Raw genomic sequence first — 16,561 nt, 5'->3', positions numbered from 1 at the left:
GTCAAGATAGAGCGCAACTCCCACCTGTGTGCATCCACTGCACACCTTCACCCTCCCAGAAGATCCCCAGATCCTGGTGTATTTATTCTCCACAAAAAGCATGTTTGTGTTTCCACAAACCCAAGCTATCGCCCCGCTTAAAGGCAGGGGCTAAAAAGAACAATGCAAATGAACAATTTCAACTGTCACTTGCATCATTCCACATCTCTCACAAAATGAGTAACACTGCAACCACAAGACTATTCTTAAGTTGCAAAACACTCCCCGGGAATCCCTGGAAACTTTATTATCTGGCTTAGAACAAGGTTTGGAACTACAGGCTTAACCCGGGTCACCCACGAACTTGTTAACCAGGACATAAGAACTCCAGTTCCTTTCTCTAATCACTACTCCCCACTGAGCTTCTAGAAACATTTAATCCAGCTGAAGACACTACATAAAAAGATCAGCAAAAACACCTCAGAAGAGGAGGCGAACACACAAAGCAAGCAAAAGCATAAAAAGAAAGGGATCTTTATTTATCCATAATTGTCACTTAAGTCCAGTGCAAACACTATACTTGGATTAATAGAAAACAGCCAGAACTACCCAAAAAGAACAAGTGTATTCTTCCCAAATCCTTAATCCCATCAGTCATTTTTTGACCTCCGTAAATTGGTGGCCAGATGTAATTTAAGCAGTCCCTTTACCCCCAGGCTAACAACCATCAGTAAATAATTGAATGACCTCTCTTTCTGTCCTTCAGTTCACGCTATCTCAAGAGAGAATAAAGCTATAGAAAAATATCCTATTAAATGGCAAAAATGTTCAAATAGGAGGGAATGAAGGAGATGAAATAATCACGGCTGGAGTGAACAAAGATACCAGCAGGAATCCAGAGGATAAATAAGGTAACATGGCAGCATGGAAATATCTCTGGGATGCCCCCTGAGCAGCAAGCAAGGTGTACAATGCGGTGTGCTCGGGCCTTTCATTTCCCTCCCAAGTAGTACATTCTGTGGCACTAATAGAGACGCTGTTGTTGCAGGACTGCCCGGCTGGAGGAGCTCACTCAGCTCCAGCCTGCTCTTCCTTTGCCTGTTCATGGATCACTGGCAAACTCTCAGCACAGAATTCCTCCCCACCTCTCAGGGTAAGGACATTTGGGTGACTTATAATGACTTGGTGAAGGCAGTCAGATACATGGTGTGTCAGACCTCTGCTCAGCCTTTTAAAGAAGGTGCAAGCTTACAGAGGTGTCTCACTATCCTCCTCACAAGGTCCTGATGCCTGATGGGTGGTTTTGCATTACTGGGACCCTGAAGATCTGAGAATTAACCCCAAAGATGCAGTATGTGCAGGGGAACCTCCTCTACCTGCCATCCAGCTTGCTCCCTCCCATAGCAAGCCCATTTTGCAGCAGTCTCAAGGTAGGGAAGCTTTGGGTGCCACACTGGGCACCCCCAGCTTTACCTTCACATGTGGGTGGAGGTCCTTCAAACTGGAGATGGGTGCCTAGTTTGCAGGTCAGGATTTCATTTCCAATCAAGGTAAAGCCAGGAAGGCATCTGTACCTCACCACATCACCTGCAGACAGAAACAGAAAACACTGACCCAAGAGAAGGATCAATTCATTAAGGCTGAACCTTGCCGTGAGTACCATGGGGCGCAGAGACCTCTTGACCATGCCTCTGCCATCGAGCTCTGGCATGACTGCGCAGAAATAAAAGGTACAGAAAAAGCATGCTGGAGCCTCAGTTAGGATGAACTGCTGTCATGCTGCTGAGGCTATGATGATTTGTGTAAGCTATTTCAGGCGGAGAGAGCAGACAGGGAGAAAAGCTGCTTTAAAAAAAATCATGGCTACTTCACTGGTTGCAGAAACACTTAAAATGTGGATGGAACTGTGAGCAACACCAAAAAACACAAAAACCACAGCGGATATGGGTGAAAGGTTCTCATAAAAAGACCAAGGGCCTCTAAGCTTTCACACAATGCTTTGTCTGAACCACCTGAAAACTGTTATTGTGGCAAAGCCTTCTGAATGTTTCCAAACAAGCTAGAGGCTTCCACAAAAGCCAAACCACTCCTGTACGAACAGGGAGGAAAAGATCGATCTGACTCTGTGTGAATGTTGGGTGTTGAGCAAGGTCATGCAGAACCCAGTGCTTCACAGAGTTACACATGTGAAGAGCTCTCCTGAAATCCCAGATACGGGGTGACCACACACACGTGTCTTCCTGTGGGCATTCCCAGCAGTGGATTGTGGGGGGGGAAGGAAGGCTCAGAGGATAGGGAGAAGTTACCTATGTTAAATTCTTCATTCTCAGTGATGATTTCTGCATTGGGAACGATGGTGGGAGGCTGGCATCTGAAGAGCTGGTAGGCTGAAAGAGCAAAGGAAGAGTAGCAGATGTTAAGCTGGGGGTGAAGGTGGCCATGGCCATCTTGGTGGGAAGCACAATGGACATCAGAGCAAATCCTCCCCCTCCACAAGTAGAAGGAATTGGCAAAACTGCAACCAGCCCTTTCCCCCTCCAAACCCTACATAGATGGAGCCAGGCACTTGTGCTCCAAAGCAGCTTCCTCCAGTTTCTCACACCTAATAGCAAACAGATTTTGGTCAGCCTGTGGAGATGCAGGTGCCCAGACAGTGTTACTGTGTTTGGATGAACATGGAACAATGACCGACGGGTGCTGACGTGAGGCAGCGTTACCGGCACCTTTTGGGATACTAAGGGAGAAGATCTTGGTGATCTCAGTGGAATCAGGTCAATCACAGAGGAGGGAGAGTCTCAGACTGCTCCAGCACCAATCAGATGACAATGATCACTCAGAGAATTTCATCCTTACGCCCTGTCCTTGAACCGAGATCACAAAACTCATGGATTTATTTTTAACTTGGAATTATTCATTAACTTCTGCAAATAACTCCAGGCATACTCATGGGCTCAAGTGTAAATCCTACATGTAGCTTGCAGTTCACAGAGCAGTTCACAGAGTAACCTGTGCAAGGCTGATGTCAGTGCCTCATGGAAGGCAGAACAGGGCAGACCTTGTACTCTTTCCTCAATTACATGGTTTTTTCATGGGTACCATGTGGTTAAACAGGGAGGAGAAATCCAGCTGATGAGCAGAAACAATTCCTTCTGGCTCCTGCACCTGACCAGTACATTGCAAACAGCAGATTTTCCACCAAACCCAAAAGATCAGCTCACACTGAGCAAAACAAATGCACCACTTCCAAGCATGTGGGTGCATAAGGCTTGAGCACTGTACTGTGTATAAAATAAACACACAAGAGCTGTGAGCACCATTAAATTGAAAATATGGAACTGGGAACTAAATGAATATTAATGAAAGACATTTTCTGCTATTTGCTCAGCACTTCTCTGCATCTTTGCTCCCCCTGCTCCTGACCCTGGACAAGCACAACTTCCTCTGAAATTTATATCAGCCTTTTTATTCAAGATACTGGAGCTCAAGCTGCCACTGAATATTAATTCTTACTAACTCCACAATATTGAACTCTTCGCACCACAGCAAGGCTGGCAGCACCATGAGGAGGTTTACAACGATGCTTAAATACACATGGACAGAAGATGTCCAGTCATCTTGCCCCGAATTCCTTACCCCTTAACCTGGGGTAGGATAATGTTTTCCCAAATGGCATCTGGAAAAACGCGATGTTTGGAGATCCAGGGAATGGGCTGGAGGGAACACAGGAGTTTCTGGTTAACGTGAGGGATGGGCTTATGTATCCCATGTGTGCAAGGAGGGTAGAAGCCAAACACGTGCTTACTACAGTGAGCTAAACTCAGCTGGGATGGGGTCAAAGGAAAGTGCCAGCTCTAATTTGGACAGTTGGCCCCTTGGGGCCGGGGGAGACAGGAGCAGAGGGGAGACAGCAGGGAAGAATCCTTCTGTGACACAGCAAAGAGCCATCCCAGGAGGGAACACACTTGTTTGGAATCTTTTAAACAGATGTTTGACAGTGAGGGGAAGAAGGAAAGGAAACTGTAACAAAAATCGAAATTAAATGCTATTTAAAGAAGTGCTTGACCGTATCTACTGAAGTGGAAGGATAACCCAGCATTTACAGCATTAATCTCTCCCTTAATGGACTGTATTTCAACAGAGAGCTGTGATTAAGATGGCTTCAGCATATGGGTGATACAGCAGCAGCAAAGCTCCTTTCAACAGCACATCCATTTGTTCTCACCAGGACAAAACAGAGCCCCTGAAACCACAGTGGGACCCCCTGAGTTAAGGTGCCACCTCCCATCACACTCACATCCCTGGCACCTGAACCAACCCGTCTCGTAACAGGTGCAGCAGCCTCATTTTTCAAGGGATGCTACTGACTCCTTAAGCTCTGTGAATCACTCTTTTGTTTCCGTTCCTCCACCCCAAGGAAACGTTTCTCTGCAGGCGTTTGAAAGGGCAGTGGTACTCTGACATGGTGCTGATCATCACTGTATGGGAAAAGACCATTTAAAGCTGAAGGAGGACTCTCCTGTGTCGTACATCTGCCACCACGCAGACACAGAAATGAAAATGTACATTGCTGCAGATCCTGAGGAAACTGCATTCCCTGCAGTTACACCCCAAAGGGTGATGACCAAGATTTAGCTGCCTGAACTCTTTTCCCACGCCTTTCCTGGTGTGCAAGGCACCACACACTGAATGAGAGCCTGGGAAGGAGGGAAGAATGTCATCCTGGAGGCAACCACCTCAGTCACTTCCATCGTTGGGGTTAGGCTTTATACCAAAGCCCCATGTATACAGGGAGCAATGAGGCAGTAAATGACACTTCAATAAAAGGCAGAGCAGTTGCCAGAGTGCCCAGATGCTTAACGGGTTATAAATGACTGCAGAGTACCCTGATCCCTACCAGCGCCAACCCCAGACCTTCCATGCCTGCAGCGGCTTTATACCCCACCTATCAGCTAAAGAAACACTAGTATAAAGTGCTATCAAGATTAGAGAACAGCAACATATGCTGATGGGCCCTAACCACAGCAATGAGAGTATCTAATTCATATTACAGAAGGAAGCATTCGCTGAGCTGCAGCAGTGTTTACATCCTCCTCATTTCTGAGCCAAACTGCCTAAAAACCATAATTTTTTGCATAACTGTTACATCCACGCCGTTGTCTGGCAAAATAAATCTTACAGGGTTCTGCAATGTAAACCAATTCCCTCCGAAGCCTAGCAAACATTCCTTACCTTCAGCCTATCCACATAATACTTGTCTTTCAGAACTGGACATAAGCTGAGCCATTCTGCACAGGTTCATGGTGTAACTCACGTGCGGCTCCGCTGACGTGGTTGCCAGCACATTACTGAAGCCAGAGGAGGTCTCCATTTGCACATTCCAAAATCCCAGCACTGCTGTAGAACTTGTTAGCTAATCTGATTTAAAGTCGGGCTCTTGTTTAGTGGTGAAAAGCAAATGCTCTCATTTCAATGTAATACCCAACATCTCTCTAGCGTGAGCTGTGCTCACACCAAAGAATCCCCAGGTAATGCAGGGATTTATGGGAATCCCTTTCCTCCCCAGAGAAATGAAGCCACCTTGCAGCTGGGACACAGCTACCATTTAAAACACATCGCCAAAATCATAGAATCAGAGAATCCCAGCCTGGTTTGTGTTGGAAGGGACCTTAAAGCTCACCCAGTTCCAAGCCCCTGCCACAGGCAGGGACACCTTCCACTAGAGCAGGTTGCTCCAAGCCCCTGTGTCCAACCTGGCCTTGAACACTGCCAGGGATGGGGCAGCCACAGCTTCTCTGGGCACCCTGTGCCAGCGCCTCAGCACCCTCACAGGGAAGAGCTTCTGCCTCAGAGCTCATCTCAATCTGTCCTCTGGCAGGTTAAAGCCATTCCTCTTGGCCTGTCCCTACAGGCCCTTGTCCAAAGCCCCTCTCCAGCACATGAGAGAGAATCCTCCTCTCAGTCACCTTTGCTTGCCACAGTCAGGACAATAAAAGGAGAATCTTCTCTTCCCCAGAACTAGTCTTCCCCTCAAGCCACAATCCCTTGATAGCCCACAGACCGGTATAAGGCATGTGCTGCTCAGGAAGCAATACAGACCATAGAAATAAATGGCAAAGATCCCTCCGTTGGCTGCATCGCTGTGGAATTTCATCAGGACCTGATTGGAAGAGCTTTGGGCTGATTTCTTAGCAGAGTTGCCAGTGAACACACCAAGCTGTGGGGCTGTTTGCTGTGGACCATCCCTAAAATCATATGTCAGAAACACAAGAAAAGAGCATTATTACATGTCTTTAATCCAAGGCAACAACCAGCCTCCTACACTGCACGCCCGGGAACTTCTCCACACTCTTCCTCCCTTGTCCTCCCTTTTCTACATCTTTATTACAGTCTCAGCAGCTCCCTGGGCAGCTGACCTGGACACCCAGGCCCCTCCCCACTCCATTACAACCGGGATCATCTCTCTGGCAGTGCAGTGCTCACCCAGCAGCCAATTCCAAACATAAACTCCATTTTTAACCTCAGAATTTGAAGAGTCAGGGCCAGTTTTCCAGAGGAGCTGCTCCCTGTTTGCACAGCAGACACCCAGATACTTTGAAAGGCAGGTATTGATTGAGTGCTACAAGCTCAAGAATGTGGCCACAAGCTCCTCAGCCAGTGCAGCTATGCGTTCTCCCTTGGCTGACTGAGGCTGATAATGTGCCATTTCTCTTCCTTTTTCCAAATAGGAAAATAGGGAAGGATGATCCCAGCCAGTAAGGCTCCGGTGGTGAAGAAATCAGTGCCACTTCATTAACCACATCAGAGCTGCATCCATTTTACATCAGAGGTCACAGTTCCCAGTTGCTGCTGTTTAAAAGGCCAGTTCTGGTGCTAATGCCATCCTGGCATTGCCTCTGCAGCCTGGGAAGTGGCTTGGATTGCAGAGCTGTGTATTGTGATTGCAAAAGAAAAACCCAAAGAAGACACTGGTAAATGTGAATGATTTACCAATGGCTTTTTCTTCATTCAGCCTCTATCCATAGACAGGTAGCCACAGATAAAGTGCAAAAGGAACAAAAAATGAGCCCCATTAAAATGCCTGTCAGAGAAATCAGCAGTGAAAGGCAATTCCTGTTATGCAAGAACAAGATTAATTCCATCTAACTTCAGCTTGAGATAAAGACCCCGTTTACTATTCATAAAGTGTCTTCTGTAAAGCCCCTTCGGCTTCCCAAGAGATGTTTCCTTATTCCATTGAGCAGAGCATTTTGGAGACAAAGGGACAGGCTCATGCCCCAGCAGAACACGGGGGGCTCCTGCTGCAGCCAGGCTGTGGGTCAGGTCAGTGCCTGCCTGGGGTTACTGTGGCAAACCAGTGGGGCAGAGGCACTGCAGGGGGCTGATGTGCTTCGTTTTTAACTGATGACCACAGAGATTAATAGCAAGAAAGACCTATAAGGTCTGACAGGCGCTGGTGCATGGCCAAAGGTGGGACTACTCCTTGTGAGCTACACAACACTGAGGCAAAAGCACCACGAAAGTGAAGTATTCCTGTCCAGACTCCCCTCCAGACCCCACGGGTGACATTTCCACCCCTTGGTATGAGCAGCGAGTGATCATCCCCTTCACTGACCTTGCGCTCCCTGCCTGTATCCTTCAGGAAGGCAACATTAGCAGTGTTTGGAGACAGTCCTCTGGCCATTTTGCGAGCCCCTTGCAGCACATGGCCTTTAATCTAAAGGCTCTATCTAGCACCCAGGTTAAAAAAAATTCCAAAGCCTCACCCCAGAGGATGCTCCTACTCTCAAACACACCACGGCGGCGGGTGCTCTATTTATCAGCAAGAGCATCTTTCTGAAATGGAGCCTTAGTAGCAACTCCAGTCAGTCCTCACACCTCTGCTATACCCACCAAACAGTGATGAAATCATTGTAGGGCTCTGTCTGCAGCAGAGTGAAGTTGAGATGGATTCCATATCCCACCGGCACTGTGAGAAGCCAAGTGCAGTCCTGGGAATTGGGGTACTGGTTGGGGAAGCCAGGAGAGTAAACTGTACCATTTTGGGTGGTGACGTTCCCCCCACAAGGCACTGCAGGTAATCAGACAGAAACACAAACCTCATGAAGAAGCAGTAACTCTTAAAGATCCTCTATTTCCCATTTTTCTTTCAGTTTTTTGGATAAGACGACAGCAATTCTGGACACAGGAGGATCCAGCCCCCAAACCTGCCCTAGCTTGCTTCAAATAGTTCTTACCTGTCACAGTCCCATCCAACATTTTCAACTTCATCCCATTACAATAAATTTATTAAGTGCTTCCAAGCTGAGACTGGCAGGGCTGTTTGTACAGCTGTGAGAGCCAGGTGTGCAAATAAACTTTATCTTATGCCCTAGTAAGAGTCTTTGGGCTCCACCAGCTGCCTGCACCCATGCATGGAAAATACATCTCCTGATGAGATCACACCAGTGGGCAAATCTACCCACTTGTTCATACAGCACGGCCTGGACCAGAAGCACCAAGCAGCTGGCTTTTCACAGAGCCCATCTGAGCAGGGGGGAAATGATGATTTGTATGACAGCAGCATCCAATTCATTAATCGAGATGACAGTTCTATTGCATGAGGTATCTTCCAGCTCCAAATGAACTTGCAGACTAAAGAGAGGCAATTAGAAACAGCCCGGGCAGTGGCAACGAGGGACAGGAAGATGACATCCTGCTGAAGCAGTGCAGGAGGACCACAGCAGGCCCCTAGGTCTGAAAGTCCAATGTACAAACATCAGCTTCTGGACCTCCCTGGTGTGGAAGTTCAACTGAAATGATGATAACATTTGCAGTGTGTTACTGGCAACCTGCAACAACTGAAGGGCACAGGGTTAAGTGCAGACAGTGCCATCTGCCTGAGCCAGCACCATTCTAGAAGCCATGTAGCTGTTTTAACCCAATCCTTGGCTTCAGCTCACACACCCACCCTCCCCACACAACCTATTAATTCAGGCTCAGTGCTATACTAACATAGAGCAACACACACTCCTTTCTGTGCAGGAATAGCTCCACAGGCTTCTGCCACCCTGGCCCTGACTTGATGTGCCAGATGTGAGGTTAGAGCCAAGCTCCACATATTCCCTGTCTGGTTCTGCTCCGCTCACTCACATGGTCTGTCAAGCTGAGATGTGTGTTTATGTAACTCCCTACACTCATTTTCTGAAACAAACACCCAAGAAACCTGGGGGGGGCATGTTCCTTTCTGCCCTGCAGAGCAGCAGCAGCCTGCTGATCACTGGAAAAACTCCCTGGAGTGGTGCTGGAAACCTTGGCCTCTGTGCATTTATTTCAGCATTACAGCTTCTCTTTTAATTAGAAGGGCTTTCAGCTGTGACTGCATGGGAAAGGTGAGGTGGTTTGCCCAAGGCAGCGAGTCCTCACTGCTTCTGCTATGTAAAAATGGATCACCTGAGGAAACAGCTAGAAAAGGAAAGTTCTGCGCTGACTTTAACAGCACTAACAGCCCACCAGATGTGCACACAGAGAAAAGCAGCAAATGGTCCAAAATACGCCTATCCCCTTACCCTTCTCTACTACTGAAGTGCTGCAGAGCAAGCAAGCTACTTAAAAAACACAATAAAGAAGAACCGGATGGTTGTAGCTGGCAGAGGTAATGCCCAAGGTAGACAGGAGCATGACCCTGTTAGCCCAGCTCCATCAGCAGCACCCAGCAGTTTCTCAGTGAACACACATCTCTGTTGCGTTGCTGGGGTGAGTGAGGAGCAGCTGAGGATTCAGTTCTTCATGCTTTGTATTCACTGGGGTTCAAGGATTTAGGACTTAAAAGAGGAAAAATATCACTTCTCTCTCTTTCCTCAGTGCACAGTTCTTGTGGACCAAGTGCTGGAATATCCAAGGCTGGGATAAAGGTCAATGCTCCCGGGAAATGAGGTGGGAAATCTTCAATAAGAAGCCTTGAACTTCTTCAGGGTTTGTATGAAAACCTTCTACACTAAACCACACAAAACTCAGTCCACTGGCCCAAAGGATGAAAGGCTAAAATAGCCATGCTGGGGTTTGAAAAGAGAATATGGACATTTGAGCTTCAATGCCTAGAATGTAGATCCACTCCTTCAGCCTGCAGGGTCCTCCCAGCACATACTTGGTCTTCAGAAAGGAGACCATGTAAGGCTACTGCAGAACTCCTGTCTGGATAACTCTGGAGATGCCATCACTGCTACACTAAGGAGACTGGATAAGGACACAATCTTCCCGCACTAAGAGTCCCCAGAGGGGCAAGGGGCTTTTACCAGGGACTATATTTATTCACCAATGCCAAATCAATGGAAGCTGAACACTGTTGAAGAAATAAGGCAGAAGAAAATTATTACAATGACTCTGGACTGCTTCATGCTGAAAGCACAGCTCCCACTGGCATCAGCAGTGACAGCTAGGGACAGTCCTCACCCGGAGCACGAGATTCAAACATCCCTCTCAAAAGACGCAGCTTGGTTCTGAGCTGTTCAAAATGCTCCTTTGGACTAGGCTGAAATATGCTGAATACCAACTCATGAAGAACATATGCCAACACTCCAGGGGTTGGGGCTTTACTCAGAGTGCACATCCCAGCCTGCCTCCAGCAATGTTTTTGCTTCCAGAGAAACTTGCAGCCCAAGTACAAAACAATGATTCAAAAAGAGGCCACAACAGAGTGTTGAAGCTTTTCCTCTCCCCGTAAATGCCCCTGTGGGTGCTCTCAGGGTGACCCCAAAGTCATACCTTCACACCTGGGCAACGGGTGGTCCCAGTTCCTGTTGGTGCCGTGCTGACAGGTCAGGACCGGGTGGCCGATCAGCTGGTAGCCAGGCAGACACTCGAAAGAGATGGACTGGCCAACATTGTAACCGGCTCCTCTTACAACACCATTAGCAAAAGGTTCAGGGTCAGGGCACTCCTGCAGCTCGTAGGCTGAAAAAAAAGCCCCAAAATCACAGAATCACAGACTGGTTTGTGTTGGAAGGGACCTAAAACTCATCCAATTCCAACCCCCTGCCACGGGCAGGGACACCTTCCACTAGAGCAGGTTGCTCCAAGCCCCAACCTGGCCTTGAACACTGCCAGGGATGGGGCAGCCACAGCTTCTCTGGGCACCCTGTGCCAGCGCCTCAGCACCCTCACAGGGAAGAGCTTCTGCCTCAGAGCTCATCTCAATCTCCCCTCTGGCAGGTTAAAGCCATTCCCCTTGTCCTGTCCCTACAGGCCCTTGTAAATAAGGAGGAATGTTTCATACTTTGTACTTTCTTCCAAAAGCAGGAACAACACACTCAGTGTGCTGCCTGGCTACTTCCTCCTCATACAACAACTTAATTGCAGGAGCTACACTTGAACAAACCACGCGCACATCTGCATGGAGGCTGAGAGAAAATCCTGCTGCAGCCTCAGACAGGAGCACTGGGGTCTGCAGAGCCCTAGAGCCTGTACTCACACAGTCACCCCACACTTCACTTCCAATTGGGAAACCTGCCTTGTTTTCCACAAAACATGGACAACCCTGATGACGAATGCAAGTCAATTAGTTAACATGTTCCACCCGGCATTATAAATTACTGGTCAGCCTTGCTAGAGCTAATTTACATAGCAACTTCCACGAGATTACCCAGAGTGCCTCACAGAGCACATTCCTTCCTCAATTGTGCAGCAGCCCATGAATTATATGGTGCAGGAACAGGACAGCCAAGACAAAATTAATGTTTTCAATTAAGTATGAGTAGCAGCTTTTATTGCTGTTTCTGGGGAGAGAGGCAGCCCTTTGTCAGTCCCTGGCTGTATTACATGGCTGGAGACACACGCTCCATCCTTCCCGCTCTTCGGATCTCAATCCCAGGCAGTAGCTGGATCACCCGGCTCCCAGTTGCTGCCCAGAAAAGCCCACCCTATTCAGTCTGAAGTACACAACCTGCCCTTGGCATCCTTTGCCCCTTCATATTCCCCTATGCCAAGGACAGGCGGACAGAGAAGACCACTGCCTCAGCACAGGGCTGGGCTGCAGCTAAGAATGCATTTGGACTTCAGCTGAGACTGAAAAGCAAAATTCCAGAGCAAACTCATGGCTGCTGAGGACTCTTCTCTTTGACTCTCAGTCAAGAGAGTGGATGACTTCTCTTTGACTCTCAGTCAACAGAGCCAAGATCGAAGTGAATCTGGCTGGAATTAATTCAAAGGCATTTCGCTGTCACAAAGCACTTCAGGAACATTTGCTTTCTGCCGTAGGCAGAAATCTGGGTGAACAGATCCTGGATGAAGCATGACCTTCATGTAACACCTTTCCACTCATTTGGATTAAATGCTCATGGAATTAATTCAACAGAACAGCAACAACTGTGACACCTACCCTACACCTAATGCCCTCACTGTTAGCACCTGGGAACAGGGTTGTCCCATTGCTGCTCTTTCTGCAGCCTCCTTACCTTGGTATTCCAGCTTGAAGCCTGGCTTGTTCTGCGAGTGGTCGCTGTGGAAGTACACAGTGGTTTCGTGGGATGTGGACAGGAGGGAGCCGGGGATCTCGGTGCCACTGAAGCGCCCAATGACGTTACTGGTGTCGTACGGCCCATTGCGGATTTCAACAAAGTCGTGGTTCGGCTCCGTGGAGAAGTTCAGGAATTGGATGTGAGCACCTGGAGAACACGAATGAACAGGCTGCCTCTAAAGCCATAGCCAAGCCTCAGCACACCAGCACCACCCACCCACTGACGCTCAGTGGTCCAGCAGCAGCAGTACATTTTCCATGCTGGAGGGAAAGGGTCCCTGTAGTACACAGGTCCTGCTCGTTTCAGACAAGCTGAAGCTACTAATGCCTGCAGTTTCATGCTGCTGGAGCTCCTGTGCCTGCCTCTCCCTGTGCCTGACACCACCGAGATTAGAAAGGCAAGCACAAAGCCACATGGATCACCCCATGCCAAACAGAGCGCAGCCAGCTGGGATGGCAGGGCAGCAGCAGTTCTGCATCCCCAGCAGCACGCGACAACTTCACCAGGAGGAGGAGAGTTAATTCAGGAAAACCAAGGATTCAGTCCTTCTTCCAGGCATGCAATACTTCCACCTCCTGGCAATGAGGTACCCTGATGGGGCTGGCTTGGAGAAGAGCTGAGTTGGAGGCGTGCAAATTTCTCTCTTAGTAGAGACTGGGGAGATCCTAATGTCGAGTGTGCTGGTGCCTCCTGAACTCCAGCTGAGGTAGGATATAACCTGACACAAGCTTTGGGCACTTGTGACGTTTACAAAGGGTGATGCACCAGGTGGTGTTTTAAGGCTGTTAGAAATGTGAGTAGTTAAGACAGGGAAGTACACAAGCACACTAAGGGAGGATGTTACAGCCAGTTCAGTGGCATGTCCAGCCTGTTACACTCCACGGTGACCCACAATCACCTTATTTATCATTTTGCAGCATCATATACATGCATTTTTAATGGCAAGTGTGATTAGCAGGTCAAACAATAGTTTCTGTAACTCATCTTGGCCTCCAGCACTGACCATGCACAGACTGAACAGGGACAATATCTTCCCATCATCTCTTTTGTGACAGCACCAAACCCAAACCAGCTGTCTCACCAAACCCCACAGGCAGCAATATCCTCCATGTGCAGTCCAGGTTGCTTGGATAATTTCCTGGGAACCCTGGGCTCAGGAGCACTCCTTCCATCTCTTCTGCTGTTCCTCCACACTGGGCTGTAAGATCAACAGTGTCAGTGGTGAGGACGACTCATGGGTCTCTCTGGATGCTGGTCATGCCCAGCCAGCTGTGTGGGAAATAAAGCAACTAAAAACTAAGAAGAGAAAAAGGAAAGCCTGCTATGGAACTAGCACAGAGTTTGCCAGACACTGCATGGCCACATTACTAATGCATGTGCCTTTCTCCTGCCCTCTGGAGATGAAAGCCTGGGCCCAGAAATACAGTTTTGACAATCACAGGGGGAGAGATGTGAGCTGCAGGAGAAAAGATGGACACTCTTTTCTGTCCACAGCCATTGTAACAGTGCACATCATGCACACAGCACTTGTTTGAATTTTTAACCACCTAAAAAAACAACTGTGAAGAAGGAGACTGATCCTACTTTGACTCCAGTTACTGCTACTTCTTTTTCTTGTTAACCAATCTACCTTGACTGCTATACTTGTCAATCTCTGGGCAATTACTGGTAAATATAGAACAGAGTGTTTGCACACTGACTGAAATAAATTCCCTCCCATGAAGCAATCCACAGATGACAGCACAATATATGTTTACAAAAGGCTTCATATGAAATTTAAACACAGATAGCATCTTCTCACGCTTATCTGGATGACCTCTACCTTGTTATGGTAACACCATCCAGCCAAACACACCCAGGTGTACTCCTAACACGTTCTGACAGGGAAGGCGCAGATTGCCTTTGTCCGATATCTCATTATGTGTGTACTTGCTACTAACAAGGTTTCTCCCAGAAGATTTCTCTTTCTTTTTCCTTTTAACGGCTCTTTAATAGAACTACATCTAAATTATTTAGAAGTCAAGCATCTGGATGAAGTAGACCACAAGAAAATCAGCATATGTGCCAGGGAAGCAGGCTGTCCTTGGAGCAGGAGAACAACCAGCACTGGGGTTCCCATGTGGCCAGAGCCAGCCGTGCTCTGGGCACTGTTTAGGCACATCAGTGCATGATTAGTGCAGGACAATGAGCCTCAAACCATTAGCACGGGGTGCTGTGCATGCCCAGAGAAGATAATGGTCAATCATGATAGTCTGCACTTGGCTGCAGAGACATGTTTATGCCTCCCAGAAGTTCACAGAATCACAGACAGGTTTAGGTTGGAAAGGACCTTAAAGCTCATCCAGTCCCAACCCCATGCCATGGGCAGGGACACCTTCCACTAGAGCAGGTTGCTCCAAGCCCCTGTGTCCAACCTGGCCTTGAACACTGCCAGGGATGGGGCAGCCACAGCTTCTCTGGGCACCCTGTGCCAGCGCCTCAGCACCCTCACAGGGAAGAGCTTCTGCCTCAGAGCTCATCTCAATCTCCCCTCTGGCAGGTTAAAACCATTCCCCTTGTCCTGTCCCTACAGGCCCTTATCCAAAGCCCCTCTCCAGCTTTCTTGCTGACCCCTTTGTTGGTCATCCAATGTTGGATGACCTCTCTCAAGTCCCGTGTGATGCAAGCGGGGGGTACAAGCAGACGGGTGGACGGGTGTTTGTACCACTGCACTCAACCACCACCATCCAGAACAAGACATCTGAACTAAACTGTGCTGGTGTTTACACTGGGACAGTACCGAGCAGGCACAGCCCAACCATACAAAATCCTACTGAACTGATTAGAAGAAAACTTGAAACGTGTAGTTGCTCAGCCAGTCATCAGCTAATACGGGGATCCTCCTCCAAGCTGGGATCTCCCACTTCTAATGCTGAGCTTCTGATTTCTTTCAGAGCAGCTCCCATGGGTATGGGTCCTTTAGCTCAGTCATTCTGCTCTAAATGTCTCTGTATTTATTCCTGGCCTGCAGATCATCAGATAAAAGAACTGTTAGCTCTTATAATTACTTTAAAGCAAAATGATGTAAGCTAGAACAGCAGGAGCCTGAAATAACTGTTAACTAAAGCTATTAAATGCATAAATGTCTCTCTTAGAGCTGTAAAATGTGCAATATGAATATTAAACATCTAGATTTGCTAAAAGCAAAATACTGAAAAGAATCAAACATAGCCCAGGAAGTTCCCTTCACCCCTGTGCCTCTTCTCCAAGGGCTTCCTTCCTTCACGGTGGACATCAGCAACAAATGCAAGGTTTTTCCAGAACAAATGCACACTTCTCTAACTCAGACCTTTACCTTTGTTTCTAGGAAAAGCACTATAAATACCTGCTAGGTATGAAAGAACAAGAGTCCTACCGATGCAAAGTGGTGGTGGGTAATTCCAGCGGCGGACAGTGCCTGGCATGCAGGAGATGTGAGAGTGGCCCTGCAGGAGAGAAAAACAAGACTAAGCGTTTGGAGGGCCTCCCGGTGTCCCAGTGTTTGCTGTCATCCATTTCTGCTGGGAACGTGCCGTACCTGCAGCGCGTAGCCTGGTTCGCACTGGAAAGAGACGACGTCGTTCACTAAATAGCGCTCCCCAATCTTCAGCCCATTCCCAGGGACAGGGGGCTCCGGGCAGCTGGACAGACCAACGGCTGTGAAGGCAAGAGGGACATGAGTGCTCCAGAGAGCAGGGACGGGGTCTGTGCTGAAGGCAGCAGGAACGGAAACACACCCCTTCATTTTATCCTATTCTCCTCTTTACCAACCACCTCCAGCACAGGCACTGGTGGGGGAAAGTCCCACGGCCTTTGGATTCTCCACGAAGACACCCCTAACCACACAGTATTCCCCTGTGTTACGGGTACATCCAAGATCCAGAGGTATTCACGTCTAGTGCCTTCACTTTACCTGGAACATGCATTTTTTCAAGGACAAATCACTTTGTGATTCGAGGCCAAAAATGTTTCTGACCTAATGACTTGATGGAAGAGCTGCATCTGCAATGACATGTCCACTGCAAAGCAAAGACCGGCTCGTTCTCAATGGCTCATGAACCAGAGCACCACCA

The 16,561-nt window shown here is 48.2% G+C and overlaps 1 protein-coding gene across 6 annotated transcripts in view; it reads right to left on the bottom strand.

Moving 5' to 3' along the window:
• Positions 1 to 16,561, bottom strand: part of CSMD2 (CUB and Sushi multiple domains 2) — a 283,054-nt gene that overhangs the window by 41,635 nt on the left and 224,858 nt on the right. For all 6 annotated transcript variants that reach the window (XM_030504566.2, XM_030504567.2, XM_030504569.2 and 3 more), the window contains 9 exons: positions 16,027 to 16,145; positions 15,865 to 15,934; positions 13,552 to 13,668; positions 12,408 to 12,617; positions 10,720 to 10,908; positions 7,870 to 8,047; positions 6,076 to 6,221; positions 2,286 to 2,366; positions 1,453 to 1,566 (listed from right to left, as the gene is read on the bottom strand). In XM_030504566.2, coding sequence (XP_030360426.1) covers positions 1,453 to 1,566; positions 2,286 to 2,366; positions 6,076 to 6,221; positions 7,870 to 8,047; positions 10,720 to 10,908; positions 12,408 to 12,617; positions 13,552 to 13,668; positions 15,865 to 15,934; positions 16,027 to 16,145 — 1,224 coding nt within the window. The remainder of the gene's footprint in view (positions 1 to 1,452; positions 1,567 to 2,285; positions 2,367 to 6,075; positions 6,222 to 7,869; positions 8,048 to 10,719; positions 10,909 to 12,407; positions 12,618 to 13,551; positions 13,669 to 15,864; positions 15,935 to 16,026; positions 16,146 to 16,561) is intronic.

This window comes from Strigops habroptila, chromosome 12 (genome assembly GCF_004027225.2).
Source record: "Strigops habroptila isolate Jane chromosome 12, bStrHab1.2.pri, whole genome shotgun sequence".
Classification (NCBI taxonomy): domain Eukaryota; kingdom Metazoa; phylum Chordata; class Aves; order Psittaciformes; family Psittacidae; genus Strigops; species Strigops habroptila.
The sequence above is the reverse complement of the archived record's forward strand: the minus strand, read 5'-3'. Positions and strand labels throughout refer to the sequence as shown.